This window comes from Geotrypetes seraphini, chromosome 13 (assembly GCF_902459505.1).
Source record: "Geotrypetes seraphini chromosome 13, aGeoSer1.1, whole genome shotgun sequence".
In the NCBI taxonomy this organism is placed as follows: Eukaryota; Metazoa; Chordata; class Amphibia; order Gymnophiona; family Dermophiidae; genus Geotrypetes; species Geotrypetes seraphini.
In genome coordinates this window covers 22,281,731-22,295,300 of record NC_047096.1, presented here as the reverse complement: position 1 = coordinate 22,295,300, position 13,570 = coordinate 22,281,731, and the positions used below count along the sequence as shown (strand labels likewise).

The 13,570-nt window shown below is 40.2% G+C and overlaps 1 protein-coding gene across 7 annotated transcripts in view; it reads right to left on the bottom strand.

Moving 5' to 3' along the window:
* Positions 1-13,570, bottom strand: part of ARHGEF12 (Rho guanine nucleotide exchange factor 12) — a 161,418-nt gene that overhangs the window by 62,070 nt on the left and 85,778 nt on the right. For all 7 annotated transcript variants that reach the window (XM_033917827.1, XM_033917829.1, XM_033917830.1 and 4 more), the window contains 6 exons: positions 12,749-12,859; positions 11,939-12,037; positions 9,594-9,636; positions 7,146-7,251; positions 2,427-2,564; positions 352-384 (listed from right to left, as the gene is read on the bottom strand). In XM_033917827.1, coding sequence (XP_033773718.1) covers positions 352-384; positions 2,427-2,564; positions 7,146-7,251; positions 9,594-9,636; positions 11,939-12,037; positions 12,749-12,859 — 530 coding nt within the window. The remainder of the gene's footprint in view (positions 1-351; positions 385-2,426; positions 2,565-7,145; positions 7,252-9,593; positions 9,637-11,938; positions 12,038-12,748; positions 12,860-13,570) is intronic.

Here is a 13,570-nt window from a genome sequence, read left to right as displayed (position 1 = left end):
GGACAGGGTACAGGACCTTTTAGGGCAGGGCAGGGAAGGAGGGGGCTGGGTTCAGAGACCGGCAGGGGAGGGAGTGAGGGAGAAGGCTGGATGCAGAGACCGGAAAGGCAAGAAGGAAGAGGGGCTGGGTGCAGAGACCAACAGGGCAAGCAAGGGAGTACTGGAGGGGGCTGGATGCAAAGCCTGTCAGAGCAGGGAGGGAGGGGGACTGGGTGCATGCAGACTTGTGACCTCTGGGGCCCTTGTGAGTTCTGTTGCTGTCAGGAGTGGAAGAGATGTAATAGGCTAGGAATGGATCATCATTATGTCTTGGGGTATGACCACTGCAATCTAGATTTAAATTTGGGTTACCTTTTTTCCTCCTCCAGGGGCTGAGATGTCATCCTAAAGAAAAAGAGTACAAAAGTCAGAGCCATGTAACTGTCATACAGAAGCTTCCCTAAAAAATAATAGTTACTCTACTGTCTATATATCTAGATAAGGGGGTTCTCAACTCAGTCTTTGAGATAAAGATAAAGATATAATAAACTTTTAAGTGAAGGGATTCAACAATCCAATCTAATACATTTGTACTTCATTTCAATCTTCTCTATATCATCAAATTTTACTCATAAGACATTTTTTTTAATAATTCATAAAAATTATTAATAAATAAGACCTCAGTGGCTACACTCATTTCATTTTAGTTCAAGTTTACTATAGCAAACCTCTTCATTGGTCTGCCCAAAAGCCTTAATTGTACTTTATTTACTTTTGATATAAATCACTTATCTGAGTCCTAATAATCAGATTCTAGCCAGTAGTTCTAAGTTATAATTGGCTAAGAATTCTGATGACATCACTACACGTTTTATACATCTAAACCTATAGCAGTGCTAAACCAGATCCAGCTCAGGCAACTAAGGCTTCCATGTGGCCCTCATGTAGTTCCAAGATAGGGAGTTAAGAGACTGTATGAAACTAGAAATTCTGCCTATGAAGGTAAATTTGTAAAGGCATTTTCATGCACATATACCTATGTGCAGTGACAAGAGTGCACATACTTGTATGCAACTGTGGAGGAGTTTGGGTAGAGCACAGGGAAAGTTGTGATTTATACACATAATGGTACACGTTTCCATTTATTCAAACTCTTAAGCTGGTACAACTGTATATAGGTTTATTTTATTTGCAATTTCTAAAAGATTTGTTCTAATATTTCATTAACACATATAGGCATCTGTATGTATTTATAAAATAGCCCTCCTCAAACAGGCAACTTTTTATAGAATTACCCTCTATGTAATTAATATATATGATACCATTTCTTTACCACAGTTCATCATTTTCTTGGAAATCCCAGCTTCCTTCTTTCATTCAATCAGCGACAGTAAAATGTCTACTTTCACTGAAAAATACCTACATACATACATGCTAGAGGCATGGAAGTATCACCTAACTCACACATGCCATCGAACTGGTGCCCATACATATCTGCATTCAAGGAATGGTACAGATGAACACATGCAGCGATTCATAGTCATTTGCAAGCGGGACTTTGGCACGCCGACATTGCAGCGCAGACAATTTGGCGCAAGACCCCAGCGCACTGCCTAAAAAGTTACTTTTAAAGAGTTCTGATGCAGGGTGTGAGTGGGTTTACTTCATACTCTTCGCGCTGCCGTTGGGGGGGGGGGGGGTTGGAACCCTCCGTTATAGAGTAAACAACTTTTTCCTGATTATTTAGGAAAAAGTTAAGTTTTCTCTATAATGTGGGGGGTTGTACCCCCCCCCCAACAGTAGTGCGAAGAGTATGAAGTAAAGTGGTGGGGTTCCCCCCACACCCCCCGTCGGAGCTCTTTAAAAGTAGTTTCAAGTTTATTTTTAACTTATTGAATCGCTTAATTTAATTTTCTAAGCGATTTACAAATAAAAAAAAGAAAGAGGTGTACACATTAGGTTAATTATAATAGATTAAATAAGTTTGACATACTAACATACAAACTAACAGATACATAAGGGAAGAAAGGGCAGAACTACAATTGTATATATAAAAGAAAACACAAATGGTAAAAACAGCAGGTAGGGTGATTAAGATTTAAGTAACTTTTTAGACGGCGCGCTGGGGTCTTGCGCCGTATTGTCTGCGCCACAATGTCGGCGCACTGAAGTCTCTCGTGCTTTTGTCCCGTCAGCCATGAAGCATGAGCTGGTGACATATGATGCATGGAACCAGTGCTCCTGCCCACCCCCATAGCAGAGCAGATACCTGTGCATATCCTTGTTTAACCCAGAGCCAACATCTGTTTGTGTGTATGCATGCACACACACCCACACAGCATGGAAAGGATGCTAAAACAGATGCGCCTGCCTACTGCACAAAACTGGTGCCCACACATGGAATAGATGTCTCAACACACGCCTGTCTCTGGCATGGAGCTCCTTACAGCACTTCCTCTATTTTGCTGATAATGTGCTCAGCGCTCTGTCGTTCCTTCTCCAGAGTGGTCTGATCACGAACACGCTCAGCATCCAGTCTGGCCAGTTCAGCTTCTGCTAAAGTCAGTCCCATGCTGCGCTTCTGTCTAAAGAGAGGAAGAGAGCAAAGAAAATTATTTAAAGCACTATAACAAAGATATCATATTCAAAGACAATAGTCAGGATTCTGTAGTAAGCATTTATCATTTGAATACTGATCTGAATGATTCAATGCTAGGTAATAATAATAATTTATTTCTTATATACCGCCAAAGCCATAGTTCGAGGCGGTTTACAGTGAAGAAGAGCTGGACAATCAGCGAATGGGTACAATCAGAGAAAAGGTACAATCAGCAAGTACAATTAGTAAGTGGAACAATCAGCAGAATAGATACAATTAATAGAGGTAAGAAGGGGGGCTGGAGCAATGTAAGGGTCAGGGAAAGGTGAGCGGGAAGGGAGGAGAAAGGAGGTCTAGGGGGGAAGGGTAGGGTAGGAGTCTTGGGTTACAAATCAGTTAAATAGATTAGTTTTTAATAATTTTCTGCAGTTTAGGTAGGATGAAGAGCATGAGAAAATATTACACAGCCAGTCATTTAATTGACCTGCTTGGAAGGCAAGAGTTTTGTTCAGGTGTCTTTTGTAACGGCAGGCTTTTAGAGTTGGATGGCTGAAGAGATAAGGAAAGGTAATGCAACTATTAAGCACAACTGTCCATTCATATGCTTTTTTTTGTTTGAACTTGTTTTTACTTCATGCTAAAATAGATCATCTCTAATCTAGATAGCAATATGAGGCTTTTTGTAAGATCATCAAATCTGAACCAATGAAGATCAGAACAGGATGATTTCCTGATCTGTACATCAGCCTTCAAATATCCACCAACTCTGGCACAGGCTAAGGAGAAAGACTGCTTCCACACTTGCAGAAGGGTGGCAATCACTGACTATTGCAGCTTACAAGTGAAATCTTAAGATAGAAATGGAACAGATTGTTCATAAACACCAAACATTGCTGGAATATGTCTCTTCCCTGCAAGAGCTTTAAGTCCTCTGCTACTTGAAAGTATATCAGATTTGAGTATAAGGGATGCCACAATCAGTCTGAAGCCTTGGTGTGTTACAATCTTCTGCAGAACTTGGCTCAATATTGGCCATGTAGGAAACATATACAGCAGGCCCAATATTGGCCCAGCTGAATTCTGCTACTTCCTACTGCTAAAAAGCAGGCTTTTTGTATTCTGGCCTAACACCATCTGAGCAGTTTCTTCACTGACACTGTGAGAACTATAGACCTAGCTGAGGTTCTAATTAGTCTGTACAGGGCATTCATCACAGGGCATCCTTGACTCAAACCAGCTGTGGCCCGAAATTCTCCTCCACACTCTCCAGTGTTCCAGATCTACCTCATACAGGCCCTGAACATATAAGCACAACAAATGGCCCTAAGGCTGATGCCTCAAAAGCTTGCTTCAGCATGGTCTCCAACTTGCAGTCCTCTAGGTCCTCAAGGGCAGAACAGCCCTCCATTAGGATTGTAGTTCTTCTCTTCACTATGATCAATGCATTCAACTTCAGAAACTTCAGTTTTTCCTTCTCATCTAAGAGGATGGGGGAAAGCTTCCCCAAAACTTTCCCCAACTCACAGTCCTAATTCCACGATCTCCAATTCTGCTGAAATCAGTGCTTGAATCACTTGATTAATGAGAAAAGTATTAGAGGGCTTTCAAATATGCTCTAAAATTGGACCACCCAAGGCTTCTGTCTCTTTAGACAACAGATCTGAAATACTGAAAGTCTCTAAGGCCTGCAAGATCTCCTCCTTGCAGAATAGTCACACAACTGAAGGATCAAAACGCTTACTCCAAGGGGTCCACATGAGATGATGGTTTGTCCATAGTGGAAACCAAGGATCATCAGCCTGACTCAACACCATCTGAAACTATCCAGAGGCTACTGTAATCCTCTAACACCACAAACCTCACCAGGTGCAGCAGCTCTAAGGAGCCAGGGACGGCCAAGGGAACCTACAACTTCCCCAGATGAAAAGCCTTAGAGGAGCAGGATGAAACCCGGGGACATGTTCCCCAAGCTCTGCTGAGTCTCTGCTACCAAACCTACAGAGTAAAGCTCCACCCTATCTTCCTGCTGCACCAACATGGAGAAACATGCTGCACCCTGCTGCAGCCTCTAGAAAATATTGGTAGCCCCTTTTCACCCTAACTGGGGTAAGAACCCCTTGGCACCTGTAGTCAGCGGTACTGGCTTTCTTACCACATTCTTTGTTCCAGAGGCAAAGGAGAAACTCATGGCAACTAGAACAAACCCCAGCTCACCAGCCCCCACACTTGGAGTTGTCCTTTACAGCCTCCATCAGAACTTCATGAGGAAGACTCTGCTAAGTCGCAGCCTGAACATAAAGTACATAATTAACCTTGTTCCAGCAAGGGAAATAAAGGGGGAAATACAACATAGTCCTGCTCACTGCTTCTCAAATGCCACCAAAGCCCAGGATTTCAGACCGTGACCAGCTCCCTAGCCACTCAACAATCGCCCCAAACAACACACTTCATTGACTAGCTCCCAGCTCCTTCCTGACCAGCTGTTACTATCACAACCCAAACTGCACTTTAGAAGAACACTGACATTGTCTTCCTCAGCTGCACTGCTTCTGGCACAGGCTTCCCCTGCTTAAGCTAAATGAAGATCTGGAAAACTGCTCCCAATGCAGTTTGGGTGGAAGGAGGAGCAGAGGGCACCACCGGAGCTCCCTCCTGAATGGCTACCTCAAATCTTCTTCCTTCTGCAACTATATTATTATAATTATTATTTTAGAATAAGAAACCGGAGACCATGAACACCTTTATGTAATCCCTTGGGTGTGGGGTTCACCCAGGGGAATAGGATTCTTTCTATTCACTTCAGCTCCATTGGGGGAACTAAATTTCCACCAAGCTCTAGAAGTAACCACACCAATCCAGAACTCTGCATAGGATGTTCATTACCATCTGCTGGAAACAGAGATTACTGGAGAGCTATGTGTTGCATGGGGGCTTATATAAAATAGAGCACATAATTCTACAGTCTATGTCTTCATCTGGTGGTTGGTGAGTGTAACCCATGTATTCTGGATTGGTCTGGTAGGATGAAAAGGAAGGCACACTTCTGCTATTCAATTTTTAACCTAAGTTGCATTATGTTGTTAAAACCCAATTTCAAATTTTCATGCCAAGCAAAATCCAAATTAGTAATATCCTCAGAACTAACAATATTCAAGATTTCTGCTATCACAAATAAGAACTGGTCTGTCATAACATTTTGCCTAGATGTTACTGTATCAGGTGTTTCTCTTATACATAACTATTGCTTTCCTTGAAACCGAAAGAAAAACAAATTAAACAGTGATCCAATCAAGGGACAGTCTGCAAAGAGATATCCTTAATTAAATATTGATGTACATTACACAAAAAATATTGACGTACATTATACAAAAACTGACTGGCAACATGTATGGAATCTTGTTCTGAATAAATTCTAATTTTTCTAACTTCTATTTTTACAGTAGTTTCTTTTAGTGCTTATTTTGTGCAGACTTGTTATTTAACATTTTGCAAGTTGATGAAAACTCTATTTTTGAGCATGCGGGTGAGTTATTGTGTATTAGGTGCAAATCGGACAAGAAGAGATGATACGTAAAGCTCCATCTCTGCAGTATTCAAATCCAGACTCAAAGCTCGCTTCTTTGAAGCTGCTTTTAATTCCAAACTTCAACCCACCTGCTAAGCACCAATATCTGTCTTATCACTCCCTCTGTAATTCCCCCACCTGAGCATTGTGCATTGATGCACCTTCTTGTCCAGTTTGTGTCTCGACTAGATTGTAACTACATTCTCTTTTGAGCAGGGACTGTCTCTTCTATGTTTTGATGTATCTGAAGTACAGTGCTGTGTATGTCTAGTAGTGCTATAGAAATGATAAGAAGTAGTAGTATTTACTACTATTGCTTGGGGGCTAGATGGACAAATATTACTATGCAGCCTCTGCCAGGGTATGAGATGAGAAAATACCCATATCAACCCCCTAAAGTAATGTAAAAATTGTATTAATCTATATGTTATATTTTTAGACCTGTTACTGCTTTCCTGTAACATTCTATGGAAAGTAGAGTATTGAGCTTTAATAAATAAATGGTAGTGTTAAGCCACAACTGGAATGTAGTTACAATACAGGAAAAAAAGCAAGTAGGCATCAGTGCGACTCCTCTTTACACCAATTTCTGAGGCCTACATGCTTTTTCCCTGTATTGGGCTTTCATTGTACCTATCAGTCCATTTTCTCTGTTTGAAATATAGTTATACCAGGCTATAATCGATACATGAGAGGGTAGAAAAAAAGGGAAGAGGAGTTGCGCCTTATATAAAATATATTAAAGCAACAGACTTCAGGGATTATGAGGTAAACAGTAAGTAATGATGTTAATCTGGAAAGTGCGAAGTGGAGATGGTGCAAGCAAAAAATTAATAGAGATCAAGAAAGCTTGGGATAAGCAAGGCATATTCTTAGTTAAGGAAAAGGAAAACCCAGAGATGGACAAGATACTGCAATAAGTACACAATCAGATAGAACTGAAGAGCCCTATAATATGTATTTGCCATCACATTCCCCATTTCTAACTGCCCAAACATTTACCTGAAATCCTCTAGGTGTCGATGCACATCGAGATAAACTTTCTCTTGCATGGTCTGGATGTAATGACGATGAAGCTCCTCTGGAATTAGTTCCGGCCGTCTTTTCTCTGTGGAAATCATTTAACGAAAACTTAATATTTTCTAAACAGAAATATGATGTAGGGCTACCAGGCAATTTTATGGCACAAGAAACCAGTATACACATAACTTAGGTGATGTATGATCCAGAATGACTTGAATACAGGGTCAAGTGTGACTGCAGGAACGCATATGTATGATGACACATTTCAGTATTTATCAGCACAGGAGATTGGAAAGCATCCGGGTTAATGTGTACAAATAGGCAAATGTCTGTGATCATGCATGTTGAAGACATATATGTCTGTTGTAAACAAACACTTTCACTGAAATGAAAAGATGTCACAAACAAAAAGAAAGCAGCACTGCTGTAGTTCCAAAATGGGGAGTTACAGTAAACTGGAGGAAAAAGCCTCAGATAGGAGCCCTTCCACCACCACAATGGTGGTCCAAGGTGGTTGGACGTAACACCTCACTGGCAAAAAACCTCCAGACCGGCTCCCCGTAGTAGAGAACTTAAAGCAGGGCGGCGGTGCAAAAGATAGAGGATAAACAATCCACTTATCTAGGTTAGTAGATCGGTACACCTTTACGATGGCCAGCGTTTCACTCGTCTGCTGCCTCAGGGTGTAAAGAAATCCGATCAAAACTAAGAACCAGAATCAGAACAAAAATTCAATCAGTAAACTGGTAAAAATGCACTGCTTCCAAAGAAACTAAAAGAAGCCTTAATGACATACCTTAAGATAGGACGCAACGGCATCTCAGGATCATAAGATGGCCGTGCCATGACAGAGCTGGGATTTATATAGCACTACCGGGTAGTGAACCCGGAAGTGACAGTAGACAAAAGGTTATTACTGTTAGAGAACCAGAACTTACAGAACAATTTATATTATAATAAAGAAATTTTACAATTTTTCTTTCTTTGATTTGAATATTTCAGAATTGCGTACTCACGCCAGAAAAACTTTAAAGAACTTTTAAGTCCATCTGACATAAGAGATCCTTGTCTACCTGCTACACTTTTAACTGGACATTTCAAATGTGGAAAATGTTCTATTTGCACCATTACTAAGGAACTGTCCAACACCTTCATTCATCCATCTACTAACCAGAGTTTTTATTTGAAACATAGAACGTCCTGTACATCCACTTTTGTGGTTTATGTGTTCATGTGTTCATGCCCTTTAATCTATGTGGGTCAGACCACTCGCCCTTTTAAAACTCGAGCTATTGAACACAAGAGTTGTCTGAAGAACAATAGACTACAGGCACCTATGGTCACACATTGTTTGGAATTTAATCATCAGTTTACAGACTTAAAATGTTGTGTGATTGACCATATTCAGGAAGGCGTTCCGGACAGACAGCAGCGCTTATTAAGAGCAGAACAACAGTGGATCCATAGATTGAAGAGTGAAGACCCAGATGGATTGAATTCGAGACTGGAATGGAGTGCGTTCTACTGATTACTATCTTTTCAAGTACATACGTTTATTTTTCTGTACCCCTTGATACATAACTTTAAAACATTTAAACATGCAAGTTTAATACAAAGATTTTCTTCATTTACACACACACACACATATTCAAATCAAAGAAAGAAAAATTGTAAAATTTCTTTATTATAATATAAATTGTTCTGTAAGTTCTGGTTCTCTAACAGTAATAACCTTTTGTCTACTGTCACTTCCGGGTTCACTACCCGGTAGTGCTATATAAATCCCAGCTCTGTCATGGCACGGCCATCTTATGATCCTGAGATGCCGTTGCGTCCTATCTTAAGGTATGTCATTAAGGCTTCTTTTAGTTTCTTTGGAAGCAGTGCATTTTTACCAGTTTACTGATTGAATTTTTGTTCTGATTCTGGTTCTTAGTTTTGATCGGATTTCTTTACACCCTGAGGCAGCAGACGAGTGAAACGCTGGCCATCGTAAAGGTGTACCGATCTACTAACCTAGATAAGTGGATTGTTTATCCTCTATCTTTTGCACCGCCGCCCTGCTTTAAGTTCTCTACTACGGGGAGCCGGTCTGGAGGTTTTTTGCCAGTGAGGTGTTACGTCCAACCACCTTGGACCACCATTGTGGTGGTGGAAGGGCTCCTATCTGAGGCTTTTTCCTCCAGTTTACTGTAACTCCCCATTTTGGAACTACAGCAGTGCTGCTTTCTTTTTTTTTGTTTGTGACATCTTTTCATTTCAGTGAAAGTGTTTGTTTACAATAGTATTGAATTTCACAATTCCGAGTTTTTTCTTGAAGACATATATGTCTACATCTGCATGGAACAAGCACCTGTGTGCATGCAGGTTGGTATATGGATGGGCCTATAACAAAACAATTCCACATCTGAGAAATTCTGCCATTACCTAGATCCAATGCAACATCATCTGGAACCAAAACCTTCAGATTCTGTAATAAAAAAAAGAAAAAGAAAATGCTGAAAATGAAGCAGAACTGAAACACAGTCACCTTTACACTATTAGGTGGTTAGCATACTGGAATAATCATCTCAAGATATCAGATAGAGTGCACTGGCTTTTATGTCCACTCTTTGTTTTATTATGAACTGAATTCTACCTCAATATGAGATGCACAAGTGTCTTCAAATGAAATCTTTTGCGATGACAAAATTGTGAAATTCATTCTACTCTTCATGAAGTTGTATATTTTGCCTCTATACTCATTCACTGCTGCAACTCACTCCAAGTGTGTTGGCAGTAAATTTTGTCACAAATTTGGATAATTAATAATAAAAAGATGCTGAGAAAGCTCTTGTCTAGCAGACCGTTCCTCCTATCATCAAAGCTTTCATGAGCACAGGGTATCATTACAATTCTGAAAAGCAGAAGTATGGCTACATTGGTCCTCCAAAAAATCACTGGCATAACCTGAATGGAACAATAACTTTATACTGCCATTGTAAAACAGCATGGAAATTCCCCTGGGATGTTCTGCATGGGTGAACCATAGTTAAAAACCCAAACTTGAATGAGCAGAAGAGGCAGAATTTTTAACAATAGCCTCAACAACCTTAGTGGTTGTTAAGGATTATTATAAAATTTAATAAATCATGAAAGAGAATCTGGATGATAGCTTGAAGTACAGGTCTTCGAAGAAGTAAAGATGAAGAGGGTAAGGGCTAATACAGTCTAGTGGCAACGTGGTGGAGGCTATCACAAACAGATTTTGGAGAAGCTTGGGACATATGGAGAGGAGTGTGGTAAAAAGTAAAGGTTAAGTCAGATAAAAGACAGTGGGAACGGACAATGAACAATCCACCAAAGCCAGGAGGATAAAATCAAGCCTTTATTTCAATCCAGGTCGTACAGTAATAAGGACCTGACATAGTACTATGTTTCGGCAAACACAAACGCCTGCATCAGGGGTCACTGTATCTCAAGCTTTCACAAAGAGAGACTGTACTTTTGCAAATAAACAAATTCAAACTGAAGCAAAGATGGGACAGTCTCTCTTTGTGAAAGCTTGAGATTGTAAAATGAATGAATCTAAACTAGGAAGACTGAATGGCCTATTTTGGTCTCTATCATAATTTACTGTTACCATGCAGATGTGACTCTAGGACTCTCGGTATGTTTATTCTTATTTACCTTGATACACCACACATAAATTATTATATATGCAGTTTACATTGATTTAAAATAAAGTAAAATAATACAAAAAGCAAAGGGATAAGATAGAGAGGAGGTTAGGTACAGGCTTTTAGTGCAGAAAAAGATATATACTTCCAAGAATTTATCATTTAAATGGGTCATGTTAGAATTTAAATTATGACTTCCCAAACCGGTTCTAAGGATCCCACTGCCAATCAGTATGCATAAGCTATATTTGCATAAACAGAGACTCAGTATAGAATACAATAAGTCTCTTATATCCCACAATTTTCTTTGAGGAATCAATGCAGCTCACAGCAAGAGATTTTTACATTAAAGAGATATCAAGAGATAGAGATAAGCAAATAGGATTGATTCGGGATGAGAGACCTGGACTGTGAATAAGTAGATTTTTTTCATACATATTGATTGCAGACATCCTGAAAACTCAGGACAGGATTGGAAACAACTCCGATCTTAACTGTATCTCATAACTAAAGCAGGAAATGCATGCTACAGTCTTGCTTAAAATATGCAGTTCAGAGGACAGACAAATATGCCACAGAATATGTTTATTAGACCAAGGGCTCCTTTTATGAAGCCACGTTAGTGGCTTTAGTGCGCGTGACTTTTAATCACGCACTAGCCGAAAAACTACCGCCTGCTCAAGAGGAGACGGTAGCGGCTAGCGCGTCTGGCAGTTTAGCACGCACTATTACGTGCATTAAACCGCTACTGCGGCTTCGTAAAAGGAGCCCCAAGTATTCAGTGTAACAAAAAAAATAGATGGAAGGAGTTGGCTCCAAGGCTCTCCTTTCCAAACTGGACATGTTGAGAGAGAAGAGATGGCTGCAGTTTCCACGGCAACCCCTGCCAGCTGACACACTGGCACTGTAAGTCTCGAAGGCTACTTCTCTCCAGCTCTAGAGGCTAGCAGCAGCTGTCTAATGTCAAGGGTATAGAAAATTAAGGAAATCAGAATGGATAAAATAGAAACAAAACCTCAGAGAAAAGGTAGACAGAGAAAAAGTGAAAGCAATTATATAAAAGACATTGGTCTGTCTATTATCCTATTGGGGACCTCAAACACAGGAACCTACCGCTGCTCGGTCGAGGAAAAGTTGATTGAACTCAAGAAAGACTCGACGTGTTTCCTTTGAGTTGGTCTGTTTGTACAAATCTGCATAAAGATAGCAGAGCTGAGAAGACAGAGAGGAAGGGTGTCAAATCAAACCAGGGGTCTTAAAACCAAGTATCTTAAATTCCTTTCTAAGGAAAGATCACAATAATGTGTTGACTGATCTTGGGATTCACTGACTGAGCATGTTTAATTCAGGATGGAAATTTAGTCAAGTTAATGGAATACTTTATATCAGTGGTCTCAAACTCGCGATCCACCAGGTACTATTTTGAGGCCCTCGGTATGTTTATCATAATCACAAAAATAAAATAAAACAGTTTCTTGATCATATGTCTCTATAGCTATAAATGACAATATTATTATTAAGACTTAGCCAAAAGGAAAGATTTATAAACTATAAAGAGTTTTTACCTCATGCAAAATTGTCATTTCTTTAATAAGACATTAACTATTTTTTTCTGTGGCCCTCCAAGTACCTACAAATCCAAAGTGTGGCCCTGCAAAGGGTTTGAGTTTGAGACCACTGGTTTATATCAATGAAAATAACAACAATAGAATTTAAGCTCACTTTTCACTCAATAATTTAAGCAGTACAAAATACATGACCTTACAAATTCTCCCTAAGTCTAAAGCAATGTCTTGGTGATCTGCGATGCTGAGCACTGGCAAGACATCATGACTATTCTCCAGACAGGCAAAAAATGTTGGTAAGCAAGCATGTTGCTTTCTTTCTAGCAGAGGACTCTGCATGTGCAGAATGAAGTCTTACCAGTGTTGCTGGGTCAAACTGTGAGACCACATGATGCAAAAATACTGCCAAGTGAGCCGGGCGAGATTTCAGTAGTTCAATGCTTTGAAAACAGTTGCATTGCCCATTAATCTGTACATAGAAAGATCGCTTAAAATAAGTTTTGCCTTTTAACAATCTGTTACAGCTGATGTGACAAGCAGATAACACAGCAAACACTTTCTCTTATCGATATAACCAAGATGTACGAGGATGTGTGAGTATTTTAACATTAGTAACATGGAAGGGCATTCTTAAAAGGATGCCCAAGTCAGAACATCCCAAATGGATGTCCATCTCGCATGTATTTTTGAACGGGAAATACATTAAAATTTCCTGTTTGAAAATACGTGAGATGAGCTTCCATACATTGGAAATGGCCAGCATGAACATCCATTTTATAAACTGGAATGTCTAAATTATGAATGGGGAAAAACAAGGGATATGAACGTTTTTATGGCAGCATTCTTTTAAAACAGCCACACAGACATCCCTGCAGAGAGGCAGCCTAGTGGTTAGTGCACCAAGGGACTCGGGTTCAAAAATTCACTTTAACTCTTAGATTATGAGCCCTCTAGGAACCACAGCATACCGGTTCATAGACAACGGCGCGAAAGACAAAGGCGCGCCCGGACAATTGAGCGCAGCGCGGAGGCGTGCGCTGCTCAAAATTACTGTTTTTAGGGGCTCCGACGGGGGGTTTTGTTGGGGAACCCTCCCACTTTACTTAATAGACATCGCGCCGGCATTATGGGGGGTTGTAACCCTCCACATTTTCCCTAAAAACAGGGAAAAAGTGAAGTT